The sequence below is a fragment of the Leguminivora glycinivorella genome, chromosome 8 (genome assembly GCF_023078275.1).
Source record: "Leguminivora glycinivorella isolate SPB_JAAS2020 chromosome 8, LegGlyc_1.1, whole genome shotgun sequence".
In the NCBI taxonomy this organism is placed as follows: Eukaryota; Metazoa; Arthropoda; class Insecta; order Lepidoptera; family Tortricidae; genus Leguminivora; species Leguminivora glycinivorella.
In genome coordinates, this window is record NC_062978.1 from 9513326 (window position 1) to 9533100 (window position 19775).

At 37.9% G+C, this 19775-nt stretch overlaps 1 protein-coding gene across 1 annotated transcript in view; it reads right to left on the minus strand.

Moving 5' to 3' along the window:
* The window catches only part of LOC125228484 (gamma-aminobutyric acid receptor alpha-like), a 73630-nt gene that overhangs the window by 25336 nt on the left and 28519 nt on the right, over nt 1–19775 (minus strand). Inside the window, exons 5-7 of the mRNA XM_048133059.1 lie at nt 17691–17773; nt 12039–12173; nt 1289–1416 (exon numbers count right to left, since the gene is read on the minus strand). Of these exons, the coding sequence (XP_047989016.1) occupies nt 1289–1416; nt 12039–12173; nt 17691–17773 (346 nt within the window). The remainder of the gene's footprint in view (nt 1–1288; nt 1417–12038; nt 12174–17690; nt 17774–19775) is intronic.

Genomic DNA, 19775 nt, shown 5'->3' on the forward strand with positions numbered 1-19775 from the left:
CTGATGGAAAGTCAAAAGCTTAGAAAAGTTAGTAGACTTGCTTAGTTCTTATAAAAGTTAGCGACTGCTCGGTGTTTCGATAAAACATTAGAAAGATCGAGAAGTTATGGTCTATTAGCAGTATTGGGGAACGGGGGGGTTTAGCTAGGGAAAAGAAACAAAATAAAAAAGGGGTTAGTTAGTAGATAGATAGCCCTTCTGGCTTGGCATAGGACTCTCAATAAAGCAGTTTGATTGAGATTAAGGATCCTATTCCGCAACGCAAGTTCGTACCCAAGCCAGGATCACTAATAGAGCGTAGCGGTTGTTTTCCAAAATATTTTTTAATATTTATTTCATGTATGTTTCACTCACTAACTTTTATTCTAAAAATTTCTTCATTACGTCATTAACTTTCTCACATATAACTTTCTAGGCCTAAATCTGATAAAATACTCTTCTATATATTATTATGCTACAATAACCTTTATTCTTCTTTAAAATATAAATAAGTAAAAATTTAAATATTAGTCAAAAATACAGCTGATACTCATTAAAGGATCTGTGTTATTGCGGATCACATCGAAGGGTTCTACTTATTCACGCTAGACGATCACAAGGCCAAATTTACGGGGTATATTTAAAGGGGGGTTAGCTATACTGTTGGTTAGTCAAGTAAGTAAGTAGATAAGTAAGGTGAGCGGAGGTTTAGTTACATCGTTAAAACCCTACATAAGAGATGCCCGCCTCCGCCCGGCGCCCCGCGCACCCACGCCTACGATATAGCTCTTAAAGCATTGTTAGGTAGCCTTTAATGGATATAGCGGGCCGCGGGGCGCCGGGGGTGGCGGCGGCGCGGGGGAGTGCGAGCGACAGGGTGAGTGCAGGATCATTACAGAGGACAAGTCAAAATACAGGGAACAGTGCGAATTTCACGAAAGTTATTCTAGAAAACTATTAAAAAGTAGGTGCATCGTCGTAGAAAAAGTATTGTATGCAACGGTGTTTAACTGAGTCAAAAAATACTCGTGGCGTCTTAATAACAATTTTCGACTTCGCCTCAAAAGACGAGTTGTAACAAACCCACGCCACTCGTCTTTTTTGACCTCCTTTAAACGCCTGTTGCATAAAATACTATTAATTATTTGCTTACGGTTTTGATCCTCATTGAACGCAGAATATTTTTATTATATTACCTACTAGATTCTCACAAATATCTTAACATTGTCAAGGCTTTAGAGCACGTGTTCAAATACTTTTGAGCTCCTCGAAACCTATACAATATATCTGTAAACGACTGTAATCTTACCTCGCGATGTATCCAGAAGGAAACCCAGGACAGGACAACGATGAGAATACATGGCACGTATACTTGAATGAGGAAGTACCCGGTGTGCCGCTGCAGGTTGAACGACACTTGAAGCACGGAAAAATCTCCTAGGAAAAAAAATAATAATTTCAATCAGGCAACAACATATTACATTTATATCTTATAGACTAACCCCCTTATTCATAAACGTACACTAAAGTTATCAAGCCGATAAAGTTCGGTTGTCCCTTTTTATCACACCAATACGTCGGAAAGGGACAAACGAACTTTATCGGCTAGATAACTTTAGAGTACCTACGTTTATAAATAACGGGGTAAATAAGTACATATGAATTTCAAAATAAACTTAAAAAGTAACATTGATAAGGCGAGAAAACGGTGTGGCTCTTAAATTGGAATCGTCTGATCATGATGCGTCAGCTTCGTCAGTTTGCTGCGGAACCTCCGAAAACACCTTTAGGTTAGAATTAGAAGCCAATCCACACCTTTAAGTTTAGGGACGAATTCAGCTTGTTGCGAATGCAACGTTCAAATGAACCTTGGAATCATCTTGGAATAAACCACGGAGACATCGGAGACTATTTTGTCCCTACAAGTATGTAGTTCTGCCTGTGGCCGATAAGTAAACTTAAAAGCTTTGGGTACAGTTTTTTAACGGGTTAGGTATACCAATTTTTGATTCGGTAAAAAAACATTGACCGTCAATTTGAAACTATACAATTCTAGCTAACAATAGTTAGGTGCTAAGGCTGAGTTTAGTGTCACGCGGACCGACCGCGCGGAGCGATCCGCACTGTGTGTAGCCGAATGGCACAAACGCTCACGAAACGAAACGCTCGTAGATATCTATCTCTATCGCTCTTGCGGATTGGCGCGACAAAGCCAGACTGCCTTTCGCGGCATTTCGTTTTCGTTTCGCGTCGCAGAAATGCCATTCGGCTATGGCACCTCGACTAATATCTATTGTTAACTTCAGGAAGCGGTTTAGAGTGGCACGGCTGACAACATCAACTTACAAATTGGTCGCGCCGGTCGCGCGGATTGCTCCGCGCGGACGGTCCGCGTGACACTAAAACCAGCCTAAATAACGTTATACTGTACAGATAATTCAACTGTTCAGCATCAGCCACACTCCCACAGGGGTGTCCCCCTTAACTACCCACTTTTATCTGTCAATCAATTCTTTACGTACGCATGTGAATCCTACGAAGCGTAAAAGCTGATTCTTGTTAAATTCCATGCGGCGTCACCGTTCCCTAAGACATATTTCCATTTGCCTTTGGCAGAAAAACTGAAACATATTTTTATTCGATGGCACTTGAACGTCTATTTCGGGCTTGAATGACACTCGGCGAACAAGTATACATTTGTGATCGAAAAACGATTACCTACATCTTTCCATTTATACTTTGATTTCTTATGAAAGAAAACTGGCTAGGAACGGCAAAACAATAAAGACTGTAGGAAGTGTAGTCTGTATCTTTTGGTACTTAAATAAATGTAAACAAAAACCTACCCTCTAAAGGCTTCTTCAACCAGCCCTTTAGCACAACTTGCCTTGTCGCGCGTGACTCCATACTTGAAGTCGCGCTTGATATATTTACTCGCGCGCGACAAGGCAAGTTGTGCTTAAAGGGGCAGTTGATGGTAAACGAAAACATTACACAATCAAATAAGATTAAAAACAGGTTGTACAGTGACAATTCCGCTTGGTCTTGTATTTGGTTGGTTAGCCCACAATTGTTGTAACTATAGGTGCTTACCCGAAAATGTAAAAAAATATTTGTTTACGTTTTTTAAATACCTAAAAGTACAGTTATATATGAGATGACATCCGGTTATACATTTTCAATATACCTAATATTTTAAAATATCTTTTAAATTTACTCACCTGCAAGGAAAATTTAATTACCAAGAGGCAAAGACATATGTAACTCCGTATAGACAGATAAAGTCTAAAAAAAAACGTACCTCAAAACCATACAGAAATAGGTACGGTGACCTAGATGGCGACTACATACTACATACACCTTTGGGGGACGTTCGGCTAGATGGCGCTAATATTAATAGTTGACATTTTAACACAAATCAAGATAAGAATATGGTCCTAATTGTCAAAACTGAGGTTCAAAAGTTTTAAGCTTGTGAGAGATGGCAAGTTTTAAGCTTTTAAGAGATGGCAGACTGTGATTACACATGTTACTTTGACAGTAACTCTCTACAAAACTAGATCCTCTTTGCAAGAGGTAAGCAGGCAATATTAATTACTTACAAGAAGGGAAATAATACAGGTAAATATCTATATTAAGAAACATAATAAACAAGTGAATCATACATTTCTAGGGTTAGAGTAACAATAAGCTCACAGTAAATAACATAAATCACCTCATACAAATCTCAACCTAAGTGTTTTACTTATATATGTCAAGACGCGCTTGTCGAGTAAAAATAAAAAACGTATTTGAAAGATCAGAGGGCATTAAAGCATCCTTGGGCTGACCCGAGAATATTGATCTGCCAAAGCCAAACAACCCTGGTTGCCTAGTAAAAATGTTAACAAACAATGATAGATAGAGATTACCGTTTCGTTCATACGACGCAAATGGTTCACAACTTGGCTAGGCCATTTAGATAGGATAGGAAACCTTAAACTAACTGTCTTAAACATATTTACATAATTATATAAGAAACTAAGACTAAACTTAAAAGCTAGCTAATGTCTAAAATAGGCCCTTGAGGCATCGTACCAAGGATACTAGCGACATTTTCTCGCTGTATCGCAATGCTGATACGTTGTGCGAGGAAGTCGCCAGCTCTTCGGTCACCAGTTACCTCAACCAGACGCTTTGCGATTTCTGTGAACAACTTGTTCGCGCTAGGACCCCATGGACCTAGAGTTTCTACTGTCTTATATATATATATATATACTTTCATATGTGTGGGTAAATGAATAAAGATTCAGTCTTAGTCTGTTTTCACATTATCCGATACGATACCGGATGTCGGAAGGATTTCAATAGAAAAAAATCCAAGATGGTGCCTGTAATGTATAGGATATCGGTCCGACATCCGATATCGGATCGCATAATGTGAAAACGCACTTAGAACCCGCTTACGAGTGTTATTACTCCTCCGTCTCAACACACATTTTACATGGCGCAGTCGGTAGGATACTTAAATAGGCTACTAGACTCATATCGAATTTGGCATAATAAATAATTGTCTTATGTAGTATTTGACATAAAAAAAAACAATATTTATAGATTTTGGGTATTAAAAGTGTATGATGACTACGTATTTTCGATTAAAAATGTGTGTAATTTTTTATTTATTTTAGCCACCGAAAACGCTGTCAGCGATGTAGTGACGTCATCGAATTCAAACCTTACTGCACGTCAAAATAATCACTGACATATTAAGGTGGCTCGCTTAGGTTACCCGAAAGCTCAGGCTGCGTTAGATGGCGTTAATCTGCAAATTACCAGTCTTATTTTTTTTGTGGAGTCGTACAGGCATTTATATACTTTCAATTATGCTTCGCGAACATTTAATATTAAAATTGACGTATTACAACAAACATTCAACTTCTCATTGTAACGTTAATCCCCTTAATGTAGATAAATTTACTATTTTACACTATTTTTAAGTACCACTCACACATACAAACAGTGTTTTTGTATTCCTTCTAGTCGATAATTTCACGCGGCGACAGCTTGTTTAAATAGCCTTGCGGTAAATACGTGTCATCGCATGATTTGCATGGAAGTACTGGGTTCGAATCCAGGACTTTTTCTCTTTTTTTTTTTAATACTACGTCGGTGGCAAACAAGCATACGGTCCGCCTGATGGAAAGCGGTCACCGTAACCTATGGACGCCTGCAACTCAAAGAGTGTCGCATGCGCGTTGCCGCCCCATTAGAAACTTGTACACTCCCCTTTGCTGCGTGTGCTCAGCAAAAAGGAGTGTACAAGTTCAAAGGAGGGTTTGGGTTGCCGACGACTCAAAGGACAATAGACGGAACAAATTAGTTCCGTAAGTCCTCCCGTCGTCAGCACCCCACACCCTCGTTGAGCTCTGGCAGCCTTACTCACCGGCAGGAACACAACACTATGAGACACTATTTTTTGTTTTATTATTATACATAAATGTATATGTACTCGTACAGTAGTTACTGAGCGTTTTCCACAAAAAAGATTAAAAACCTATTCTCTTACATGGTAATAATTTTTGGGTTCGTCGAACTCAGAATTTCTAACATAATTATCCTAATCTGATATTTTAAAAAATTCCAAAAAAGTATAGATACATTTTAGTTTCTAAACTACGATTCGAATGTTTTTTATTTCTAATTGTTTATTTTCGATGGAGCAAGGGTATTAAAATCGCTTTTGAAATCTTAAATTAGTAAATGAAAATGCAATAGTTAACTGAGTAACGTAATGCTTTAAAAACTCAAGTGGACTTTTTTTACCTAAGGAGTAATTTCGATAAAATATTATATTTAGCGAGGGTATTAAAAGTTGTGTTTTATATCTCAACTTAATAAATAGAAAATCAAAACGACAATAAAAAAATCAATATGTTCTCTAAGATAAAATTGATACCTTCGGCTCTCCATTCTTGCTCGGTCAATAAAAAATACGAAATTTATATCCAAAAAAATACAAAAAGTTTATAGAATCCTGGGAATCGAACGCACCTTCACGGCGTGACAGACGACTGTTCACCAACGACGCCATTACATAACACGCTGTTACCGACGAAATTGGGCTATATATATATAATTATTTAAATATAAATAATAATGCCAAATCCATACTAATATTACAAATGGGAAAGGGTGTGTGTCTGTTTGTTTGTCCGTCTTTCACGGCAAAACCGGAGTGACGAATTGACGTGATTATTTAAGGGGATTTAGTTGAAGGGATGGAGAGTGACATAGGCTACTTTTTGTCTCTTTCTTACGCGAGCGAAGCCGCGGTCAAAAGCTACTTTATTATAAATGGGAAAAGCTGGTTACTCTATAATCTGAAGTGGAAGAATTCGTTGTTTCACCAAAGATAATGTGTGTTTGTTTGTTTGTCCGTCTTTCACGGCCAAACGGAGCGACGGATTGACATGTTTTTTAAGTGGAGATAGTTGAAGGGATGGAGAGTGACATATGCTACTTTTGTCTCTTTCTAACGCAAGCGAAGCCGCGGGCAAAAGCTAGTACAGAACGGGTAGCATGGTCGCGCGATAGACGATAAAATATCAGGCCGTCCCTGTCGCACTATTAGTAAGTGCAATTATAGGGACGGCCAGATGTTTTATCATTTATCGCGCGACCATAATTGCCTGCCTGGACTGGACCAGATTATATTGATGATAATTATTATTTGTAACAATTTAGTTAACATTGTCTTCAGTTACCGCGATAGTTACTCATGAAATAAAAACTATGAAAACGGATTAAATCGCGTATAATGAGTTTAAAATTCATCCCGATGTTTCAAACACTTTACAGCGTTCGTGGTCAACGGGTGACTGAGGAAAAATTATAATGTGCAAAAGCTACCCATATTCTTGTATATAACCATTTAGTTGTTGAAGACAAACATTCACACAACAATAACATAGGTCAACCAGCTCAGTAAATGCAATACTTTACTAATACTATGCCCACAATATGACCTATGTATAAGTATAATGTATTATACCAGACGTGTAATATTTTATTTTATCAACAAAGGCATAATAAAGGATTGTATTGTATTTTTGTATGAAAATAAAAAATAGGAAAGCAATATAGTAATAGTCAAACATTCCATTAAAAAAATAAAAAATACTTAATAAATCCATAAAAGTTCAAATGATTAAAAAAAACTTCGGACTCGAACCCACGATCTTCTGCATCATAGTCGGTCGTTTGACCGAGACGCCATTTCGATTTACATTAGCAGTGTCGAAATACACGATATGTATCTTTGTTGACAAAATGCGTCATTATTTCTGAGTCTGCTTGAGTTAACTAAACCAATATCTTTAAATAATTACTTGTCAAGAGCCAAATGTCACTGATGACAATGTCAACTAAAAATGCGCGAAATATGACGGCTCTGTGTCTGTACACAAAATTTGGCACGCACATTTCCTAAAAAGTCAGAAAATATTGTTTTCGAATAGAATGACCTGATGCATAGATAATCTATAGATTAACATGACTGTGTTGTTTTCGCCTAATTACGTAAAAGTATACTTTAAAAATATTTTTTGCTGTTTTTAAGTCATAATAAAATATGACAATATTTTATTTCGGTTGATTGGACAGTACTTAATCATATAATAAGATAGACTTTGAATAATTTTTAAGAAAAAAAAACCGTCGCCTTTCGGGTTCTGGTGAAAGCTACTTGCGAATGTTGAATTATGTAGAAATGTGTAAGTATTTTTTAAAACTGCTTTTAATGCTTTAATTATTAGATGGCAACACAAATGAAGATACGTATAACGTTAAGGTTTGAGGAGTTTCCTCAATTCCTCATGAATCCGATTATATTATAAGAAATCGAAGCTTGACAAACTTTTACTTGAAAACTCAATATGCTTAACAAACATAACTAAATAAATGTCACTGTTCTGAACTTAAATGCATGCTTTTCTTACAAAAATACCAAAGTCACTATGAGTGTGCCGTTCAGATTTGAGGAGTTCGGTTCTGACTATCATCAGCAGTTCCACTGCACCAAATGTCACTGTTCTGGACGTAAGTGCATGCTGTTCTTATAAAAATACCAAAGTCACTATAAGCGTGCCGTTCAGATTTGAGGAGTTCGGTTCTGACCATCATCAGCAGTTCCACTGTACCAAATGTCACTGTTCTAGACGTAAGCGCATGCTGTTCTTATAAAAATGGCAAAGTCACTATAAGCGTGCCGTTCAGATTTGAAGAGTTTGGTTCTGGCCATCATCAGCAGTTCCACTGCACCAAATGTCACTGTTCTGGACGAAAGTGCATGCTGTTCTTATAAAAATACCAAAGTCACTATAAGCGTGCCGTTCAGATTTGAAGAGTTCCGTTCTGGCCATCATCAGCAGTTCCACTGCACCAAATGTTACTGTTCCGTACCTAACTGCATGCTGTTCCTTTAAAAACACAAAAATCACCATATGTATGCCTTTCAGATTCGAGGAGTTCCCTCGATTTCTCCAGGATCCCATCATCAGAACTGGGTTCTGAGAAAAATGGGACCAATCTGTATGCATATACATTCAATCAAAAAAAAAAATTTTCAAAATCGGTCCAGTAACGAACGACGGAGATATCGAGGAACAAACATAAAAAATAAAAAAAAGTAAAAAAAAACATACCTTAGACGACTTGATAACCGTCCTTCTTGAGAGATATGAGGCGACGGTTAAAGAGGATCAAGTAGCCTATTCATTGAGGTGGGTATAGTGCGCGGCAAAGTTTTAGACCATTAGGCGCGGTGGTGGGGGTAAGTTCACGCATATACACATACGCGCAAAAAATTATCTAATAAGAAAAATCGCTTCTGCGCAGGTCCTGGCCATGATGGTCTTTGGCTGATATTTAATTTAATTTTAAATAACGTGTAGTGACAGTACGTAAATTTACATTTGCCAAAGAAACAAGAAACATTTTCATAAATGCTAATTAGAAAACCAATTTACATTGTGATATTGCGTATGTACCTGTACCTGTGGCCCACTTTGAATACAACATAGATAATACATTTCCAAAAGTACAGCGTAACGTAATATTGTAAAGAAGATGAGAGGAGCAAGCGACATCGATTGCGCACTTAAAATAAATAAGTTGAATTAGGTCGGGATTTTCCTAAAGTGCAGAAAATCACGTTACTCCCCGAGCAGATAAAGCTTGTTTGCGATTAGAGAAAATGAAAGCTGTTAGAGATCCTACGGGGGCTTAACGCCAATATTTATAGAGTTTGGCCAAACCACTCTGCAGCGAATTTTATAGCACAGAGCGTGGAAGAGTTAGCAAAGGAACAAGTGCTTTACATGGATGTCTAGAGGCACACCAGTCCTGATATTTTGTGTTTTCAACTTGGACTCTGACATTAATATTTATTTGGATAAATAAGTCACTTAGATATAAAATACTAGCGTTTGCCCGCGGCTCCGCTCGCGTTAGAAAGAGATAATAAATAGCCTATGGCACTCTCCATCCCTTCAAATATCTCCACCTACAAAATCACGTCAATTCGTCGCTCCGTTTTGCCGTGAAAGACGGACAAACAAACAGACACACACACTTTCCCATTTATAATATTAGTATGAATAACGATTTTTACACATAAGTATATATGTCGGCGGCCGAACGAAGAATCCGCCATATCACTAGATTCCTAGGCATATCGTGAAACCGGTGAAACGACGCCAAATCATGATTTGGCGTAGTAACATTCGCCATATCGATCAAAACTCACCGTTTAACGATTTGCCCAGTGACGTTTAAGCAGATCATGAAATTCCTAGGCATATCATGAAACGCCGTCATTTCGAGATTTCACCAAGTAAAACCCGCCAGTGGCATTTAGGCAGATCATGTGATTCCTAGGCATATCATGATACGCCGCCATATCGTTCAATACATTAGGGTTCCAAAATTGAAGTAAAAAATGCAAAAAAGCATAATAAGTACAATATTAAATTAAAAACTTTGTAGTTAACAAATGAAATGAAAAGAGACTTGTATTATTACCTAATTGGAATAAATATTAAATTAACTTTTTCAATAATTTGACCAGGTCCATAATTATAGATTTAAATTATACAAAAAAAAATTACAAAATTTACAAAACAAGACATGTGTTAGTAATTATAATAATTATAGCTAATAATTAATATTATAGTAATTGGCAAATTAAAGTTGACGAGTAGAAAAAAGCTTCTTTTGCACTTCTATTTGAATAACCACACTATTTTTGGTGATGAAATCATTTAGAGTGGCGCGACATTTTTCACACGGTAAACAAACGCGGCCGCCATCCGTGCCATCGCATAGTTACGCTGCATACGCAGCGCCACCAATGGCTAAGAAAGAAACTATTCTACGAAGTGGCCGCTATAGAGCTAGGAATATCGACGAATGCGTTGCTTTAATCGATCGGCCGTGTTGTTTATCAGGTACATTGTGATATGCCTGGACTACTTTTAGGCATTTCATGATTTGGCGCCGTTTCACGATATGCCTAGGAATCTCGTGATCTGGCGGATTTTACGATCGTCCGCCGACATATACAACTGCAAACGGAATGTCGAAGGCCAGTTAAAAAAAAAGTTTTTAATCCATACTAAAATTATAAATGGGAAAGTGTGTTTCTGTGTGTTTGTCCGTCATTAATGGCAAAACGGAGCGACGAATTGGCGTGATTTCTTAAGTGGAGAAAGTTAAAGAGATGGAGAGTGACATAGGCTACTTTTGTCTCTTTCTAACGCGAGCGAAGCCGCTGGCAAAAGCTAGTTATATTATAAAGGTGAAAGCGATTTTCATACACTCTGTCTTACCTATAAGGTCGAAAAACCTAGAAAATAATCTAGATTACCTAATCATAAGAATGGTCGGAATCGCAAGACGGTATTTATATTTGTATAGGTCACAATTAGGCCGTGTTAATAAAGGGAGTTCGTCATGTTTGCGGCAAACAAAGTTACTTGGGAATAAATGCTACTTCTTTGGCTGACAATTAAGAATATAACGAGGAAACTGTTCTCGACGCCGGCGGACCACAATGATGAATTTGCTATTTATTTGTGCTTACATATTTCTGTTAGGCTTTTTTCATTATGTAAGTTAATATAATGTTCATCACACTTGTACCAGTTACTTGTTACTTCACACGATCGCAGCGAAAGATAAAGTTGTAGTTTACTATTACTAGATTTCAATTTTTTTAACATGTCTTTGAGAAGCACAGATATTACTACTATTACTTCACTACTTCACTGGCTCAGCGACCCAAAAAGGATCTTGGTCTCCGACACAAGAGATTGCCACTCAGCCCTATCCTGCGCCACTTCACGCCAGTTGGGTATACCGAGTGCGGACAGGACTTTCAGGGCTTTTTCGCACCAGCGATATCTGGGACGCCCACGCGGACGTTTTACACATATCCTCTTCTCACACCACGATCCTCTCCCATCCTTTCCAGATGGCCGAGCCAGCGGAGTCGTGTGGCTTTGAGATCGCCAATTATATTAGGCACCGCCATTAGCTCTTCCAGCTCTCTATTTTTCCTACGCCTCCAGATTCCATCTCCCTCTTTGATTGGTCCCAACATCTTCCGCCAGATTTTCCTATTCGCTTGCTCTATTCTTTCTACTGATATTAATTAACTATATTTAAAAATGCCGGTGGTTAAGAGAGATCAGAAAAGGCGGGTGGCGTGGGTAACAATTTGAGGTGAAGCCGATAATTGTCAATAAAGTCGCCACGAGATTTTTTTTGACTCAGTGAAACACCGTTGCAAACAATAGGTTTCTGGAATAAATTATAAATATTATGAATATTCTCAGAGAATCACCCCATACCTTCTCGCCTCGTGAAGGTGAAGTTCGTGTAAGGGAAGCTGATCAGGTCGAACTGCGACAGCGTCATTTCCGGGACGAAGTTGCACTCTGAGAGTTCTGCCACTGGTACACTAGCTGCTGGTTAGAGTAGGCATCTGTTGAAGGAATAAATATTGTAGAATCACCCCGTACCTTCTCGCCTTGTGAAGGTGAAGTTCCGGTAAGGGAAGCTGATCAGGTCGAACTGTGACAGCGTCATTCCCGGGACGAAGTTGACACTCTGAGAGTTCTGCCACTGGTACACTAGCTGCTGGTTGGAGTAGGCATCTGTTGAAGGAATTGTAGATTACATAACTAGGCCAGTAAAGAAAGAAATGTCTCAGATCACAAATAATTGTCGGCCAAGGCGGAGTCGAACGCAAACAAACATGTGACCTGAGTCTTTCTTATTTATTAGGTCACGGTTTATGTACTTTTTTCTGTGCAACAGAGCCAGGAAGCGGTATAACTTCGTTTAGCGCTGGATGCTTGCGGCACATCTCGGACACTGGCGATCAAATATATGAAAGAGGCGCGTTCGTAGCACACATTCTAAGTTCTTGTACAGCCTTATTACATATCGAAAATCTAAATTATCCTAGAGTTGTTGTCCTCACAGACAGCAAAAGTTCCATCCAACATTTATCCCGGTGTGCCTCTGGCGACCATCAGGGTCTCCCGCTAGCTTACAAAATTTTGAAACAAATTATAATATTACAAAGTTCTAGAATATGTTTGAAAATACAGTGGATCCCGTCGCACATCGGGTTGAAGGGGAACGAGGAGGCTGACCGCTTGGCCGCGACGGCTGCTTCTGAGGGGACTAGGTTTGATATTGTGCCGCCTCAGAGGTAGTCGCCCGGTACAGGGGAAAAATGTATGATTACTGGAAGGAATATTTTAATGTAAAGTCCCAAGAGAAGGGCATCTGGTACAGAACCATACAGCGTGAGCCTCCTCGAATCCCCTGGTGGGAAGTTGGCTCATTGAAGCGACTAGATATTGTTCGGGCACACAGACTTCGGTCCGGACACATTATGACATTTCCCACACCAGCCAAAATACTGCTTTGATTTAAATGTTATAATCCTTTTCCGCATAGTAGGTATAGGTACAACGACTAAACAGGCGTCTCAATAGACCTTAGTGGTCCGATTTAAGGTTAATATTCTATTCAAGTTTTTAGGAAAGGTATCTTGTCATCTTGAATCATCACAGCTAGATGAATTTGCATATATTTGCATTCTTTTGAAATCGGATCAAATTATATTTCGGCAACTTTACTTTCATTTAAGTGCAATCAAAAAGGGCCAGGGTTTCTAGCCACACGAACAATGGTTGACGTTCCGTGGCGAACGATAGGCAATTCGCGCGCCAATACAGAATAACAGAGAGAGAAAACTACGAAATGATAACGCTTGGCTAGGAGGCAGTAGCTTATCTTTCGAAGTATTTTTGGTTGCAGCCATGTTAGTAGATTATAGTACAACTAATAAAATCAATTGGTTTAGCTTCTCTTCTGAATACACTTTTCGGTCGTAGAATATTGTAGTGATAAGGCCGATTCTGAGTCAAGAGTTTATTATACAGTAAATCTTGGTTTAGATGCGACCTTGACCGTAAGATAGTGCGATAATCATTGTGCACTTATCTGAAGGTAGGTACATATACTCAATTCTTTGCATCTAGAGATAAGCACACAAATGTTCCATTTGTACAAGCAAAAGCTTACAAAAGCTCGCTCGGTTAGGGTAACAAGGTTAGGGCACAAGCTACGTGCTGAGCACTTTAATGCAACTGAATCGCTTTTGAGTGAGCTTTATTTTGTATACCGCTTTCAAAACGGGCAGCCAATAAAGATTTGTTCTTCTATGGACAAGAATGTTTAGTTCATTGTTGTTTAGATGCGATTTCAATATAATTACCCTTTATGTAATTACCTAAGTACCCTGCTAAGTACTATAAGGTTCTTAGTTAACAAATAGGTATACGTAAAATAGGTATTCCACTTTAATAAAATTGATAACCTCTAGATACATTCGTTAGCTAATTCTTGAAATGAAATGAGAAATGACTGAAATGAGCGACGGCCGGTTTGGCCTAGCGCGTAGTGACTAGGGTGTGCAAACCGGTTAATCGAAAAACCGGTTAACCGAGACTTTTTGGCCTCTGTTAAAAACCGGTTTTTATAGTCTCTAACCGGTTAATAACCGAAACTGTATTTATTTCTCAAAATTTGGAAAATTAAGCATAAAAAGGTTCAAAAATACGTACCTAATTATTTAATGTTTTGTAATAATAAAGATTTATTCATTACTTTTCATTGACACAATTATTATCTGTAATGATTTTATTTTAAAAATTAGTCCCGAGTCTACTACCGAGTATACATTTTATACAATACAGTAGAGTCCGGTTAGTATATTACGACTCCGCATAGACCTAACGTCCAACCTCTTACAACGACATAAGCACAGGTATTCATTTGGTTTTCGTATGTGATAGTATGAAAGTACATCCGTTTATTACGACTCCGATTTTAACGACCAGCCGCTTTTTACGACACATTTTACACAGAATCCATCCATCAAGTCCGGTTGCAACGACGAGCAACAACGTTTTTAGTTTTACTAGTAAATTGAGGAAACAAAACTACTTCCACCCAAGCACGGCCCCCTGTCTTGCCTACAACAAGTAGCAAGATTACATTGTGGCCATGTAACTTTTTGGAGTATTGCTTTTATAACGATTTGTTCGCCTCGGGTCTAATCTTATAAGCTAAATAGAACCCAATTTGTATTTTTCGATTGCGTATAAACTAGCTTTACTTACAAATGATAAGCAAGCACGCATACTAAAAATGACTTTTTCACAATAAAATAAGGTATTAATACTATGATAATAATACCCTGTAAATAAACCTATTGATTGAAATGTTTTAGTAATAGAGATGTAGATATTACTTTTAATTAAAAGAAATGAAATTCGTTTTGTACGACATCCGGTTAGTACGACGTAATATCAGCGGTCCCTTGAGCGTCCTTGTAACCGGAGTCTACCGTATATTTCAAACTATATTTTTTAAAAGAAAGGTAAAATGGAGATCTTGGTTTTCTTACATCAATTGCTTGTATTACTAGGGGCTCTGGGAGCTGAAGACCCTCGCGACATGCCTAGAAAACGCAAAACTGACGAATCACATTCAAACCATACAAGCCTTTTTTTAGCAATTTCCACATTTTACAAAATTTCCAAAAACTGGAAGAAAATGATCTTCATCGTGCAAGTAATACCTGCTACGATATCATCAACATCAGATTTTTTAAAGGTAATGGTAATTATTGCGTAGTACGGCCATTTACTAAAAATCCTCAAAACCGGTTAATAACCGGTTAACCGGTTTTGAAGGAAAAGTCTCGGTTATTAACCGGTTTTTTAAGTTAACCGGTTTTTGCATACCCTAGTAGTGACTCTGCCTGCTAAGCCGCGGTCCTGGGTTCGAATCTCGATATTTGTTCCTGAGACATGGATGTTTTCTATGTATATAAGTATTTGTATATTATATTTGTTAAACATATCTCAATTTGCTCGCGTTGCCTGTCCGGGCAAACAGCTTCGAGCTACAGGCTGTCTGAGAACAGTCCCCCGTCGCATGGCACTTTCAAGAAAGAACCCGCGTGTCATCGGCCCTACTTACTACGAACACTTACCTGCCGGTCTTAGGAATGAGCCATATGACGAAGTATTTAAGCGCAAATTGAGAAACCTTTTGTTAGATAACCCTCTGTACTCTGTAAATGAGTACATGGAATTGAATTTGTGATAGCATGCATTTGATTACACTGACTTCGGATTTTATTTCATTTCTTAATTTTATTGTGTTTTGTGTATTTCTATTTGTAAATGACGATCCTTATTGGGAGAAAATATTCATTTTATTATTTTCAATTTATAATGTAATTTTCGACGATCATGATGAGAAGATAAACATAACTTTGGCATGTAACAAATTTATAGTGTAATTTTTATCATGAAATAAAGAAATCTAATCTAATCTATATATATCATTGTCTGAGTACCCACAATACAAGCCTTCTTGCTTGAACTTACCGTGGGACTCAGTCAATCTGTGTAAAAATGTCCTATATAAAAAAAAATCAAGTCGAAAAAGTCCTTGATAATTTTTAAGAAAAAAAAACCGCCTTCCTTTGGGGTTTTGGTGATAAATACTTTCAAATGTTGGATTATGTTATCAATTCGTCTGTATATTTTTTAATGTTTGTTATTCGATATCTCCGTCATTTCTGAACCAATTTTTAAATTTGGATGATTCTGAAGTACTTACAGATGATAATGATTATCAAAACGGAACTCTAACCAGGGGCGGCTCACTCTTCATCAGCAGTTCCACTGCACCAAATGTCACTGTTCTGGACGTAAGTGCATGCTGTTCTTATAAAAATACCAAAGTCACTATATATGTGCCGTTCAGATTTGAGGAGTTCCGTTCTGACCATCATCAGCAGTTCCACTGCAGCAAATGTCACTGTTCTGGACGTAAGTGTAAGCTGTTCTTATAAAAATACCAAAGTCACTATAAGTGTTCCGTTCCGATTTGAGGAGTTCCATTCTAACCATCATCAGGAGTTCCACTGCACCAAATGTCACTGTTCCATACGTAAATGCATGCTGTTCCTTTAAAAACACAAAAATCACAATATGTATGCCTTTCAGATTTGAGGAGTTCCCTCGATTTCTCCAGGATCCCATCATCAGAACTGGGTTCTGAGAAAAATGGGACCAATCTGTATGTATATACATTCAATCAAAAAAAATAATTTCAAAATCGGTCCAGTAACGACGGAGATAACGAGGAACAAACATAAAAAAAAAAAACAGACGAATTGAGAACCCCTTCCTTTGAGATTTGGAAGGCGGTTATAGTATTTTATGCAACAGGCGTTTAAAGGAGGTCAAAAAAGACGAGTGGCGTGGGTAACAATTTGAGGCGAAGCCGAAAATTGTTATTAAGACGCCACGAGTATTTTTTGACTCAGTTAAACACCGTTGCATACAATACTTTTTCTACGACCATGCACTTAGTTTTTAATAGTTTTCTTGAATAACTTTCGTGAAATTCACACTGCTTCCTGTATTTTGACGCAAAGGTTTGCACTGTCAGCTCGGCTGCCCAGCCTTTCCGCGCACTCGCGCAGTGTCGTTATAACGCGTTGCCATGGTTACAGAGCCAAACAATGCGTTTTCAGTTTTTTCGATACTGCGCGCATGCGCGGAAAGCCGGCGGACGCTGGCTTTGGGGAATAGACCTTTATGTAGGGTTTTAAAGATCTATGCACGACCCTGTAAATGACGAATAACAGTTCGGGAGTAGAAAAAAAAGTGCAATATGATTTATAGGTAATAGCGTAAGGAAATTAGTGGTACCTATTTCAAAAACAAATGACATTGAAAATGGAATTGACAGATAGACTTAAGGTAAATGTTGGCATTTGAGTTACTATCACATTGCTTTATCTTATCAGGACAGAATTTATTTTCTTATTCAGGATTTATATGTTTTAATTATATAAAAGTTATAAAAATGTTATAAATAAGGAGTGGCATGCCCTGCCTGAGTCTGTTTTTCCGCATGAGTACAATCCAGGTTTCTTTAAAGCAAGAGTAAATAGGTATCTCGTAGGTAAGCGTGCTCCACCGTAAACCGCATCATCACTTACCATCAGGTGTAATCGTGGTCAAACGTCTACCAATTCATACTAAAAAAAAATGTAAGTAGGTACTTACAACTACCAAGTATAAGCGGGCAGGACTGGCGATCCATTGGAAAATTTCGAAGCTCCATAGGACATTTAGCTTTAATAGTCAACCTGAAAAAAAAACAAGATTGCTGTTATGGTCGGGGTTATGGTAAGGGAAAATTCATAGGTTTATTGTTCACTTACAATGCATTCATTAATTTTTGAAACAAAAACAATTGTTTATTTGTTAACGGCGTCTCTTTTACGGATTCGTTTTTAAGAAAGGCGCAAAATTAGTTTATATTTCAAATACATTATACCTACGTACCTATTAAATACTTCGTAAGGCCATGCTATACGAGCCTACGAATGGTGCTCCTTCATTGGTGGCAGTGATGTGCCGATGAGAATTTTCTCGTTTCTGAGAATTCCTTTCCGTAGATTTTCTATCTCAAACTTTCTCGAGAACGTTCTCTGACTGGCAAAAATGAGTGCACTATATCTAATCTTTTTAAAGTGGAAAACATACATAATGTTCTTTTCTTCAGTTTACATCCTTTGCTTCAAATGACACGTTTGGGGAACAACACTACCTTTAATTGACGCCAAGTGCGTTTAGTGACGTCGTGTCGCGACTTAGATACACAGTAGAAAACGTTTGACCGGCATTATATGAGATGACTGTCTAATTCATATAAATTGATATCTTTGATCTCAAACCCCAACGCTAGCGCCTACGAGGTAGTGGGCGGTGGACCATTTCGTCTTACCCTAATCAAATGTCGTCTCTCAGGCAACCCATGACCATGAAACACTTTGCCACGGTAATTAACTACCTACGCTTCGTACCAACTGTGCAATATTCTTACGGAGTCTACTAAAACAGGTAAGAACGAGGATGCTTGTTGGAATTAAGTACTGAATTATTTCTAAACCTATTAAACATGTAAAATCGGATAACTCGCGTAAAATTGTCGTTCGCTCCGTAACGAGGAACATTTTCATTGAGCACGCGCGATGCTGATGGTATCCCGACGCAGACTATATTTCTAAACCCTATTAAAATGTAACATTATTACGTTACAAATGATATAACTATACTGAGATATAAAGATTATTAGATATTACCACTTTAGCTACAGTCAATGTCATCAGTAGGTACCTATATCTAATCTACCATTAACATCCGCAGTCGTGCATGTGCACGTTGCCTAATTAACACCACTGAATCGAACCTAACATGTGCTGCAATCCAATATTCGACCAAATCAAGTCCCAAACTGCAGCAGCTATACCTATGCAAAAATTTTATATACAGGTTGATTTACTTGATTTACAAAACCTGGCGAAGAGAACATGAGACAGATTATACAAAATGCTCCATATATCAATAGTACCTACAGATGTCATCTCATATAAGTACAATTAAAAGTTTGTGTCCTTAATATTGTCTTCGATTACCGCGATAGTTACTCATGAAATAAAACTATGGAAACGGATTAAATCGCGTATTTATAATTCATCCCGACGTTTCGAACCTTGGACCTCGTTTGTGTCCTTGTTTGTCCCTGTCATTGGTTGCAATACAATACATATTTTTGATAAACAAATGTATCTAAATTCTACCATAAATTAAATATAACAAGATCATACCATCGGCGCCATCTATGTGTGGTGGAGTGTAAGCGCGGTCTTAGGCGGTCGCATTTTAATGTATGGGATGGTATGATCTTGTTATATTTAATTTATGATTCTACCAACGCAGTTTTATTATACATATAAAAGATTTACAATGTTAAAATTTTCTTTAAAACGACATATCATTTTAAAATAATGTCAGGTTTTACTAGCATTGCTGAAATATTTTACCAATCGTTGAATGCGCCAAGCTCTTAAAAGGGATGTAAACTTTCTTTTTTAAATTAATATTATCCATCACAATTTACGGCCAATGAATAAACTGGGAGGGTAACCAGAGCGCGAGATTTTTCACTCTGCCAATTAAATGGCGAATGCCGACGGACTATGTTTACTCGGCGGGTATGAAATTAATGAGCCCTATTTGAACGACCATTATAGGAAAACGCACCCGTGGTCCTTAAAATCACTCTTTGTTTTGGTAGATTATTTA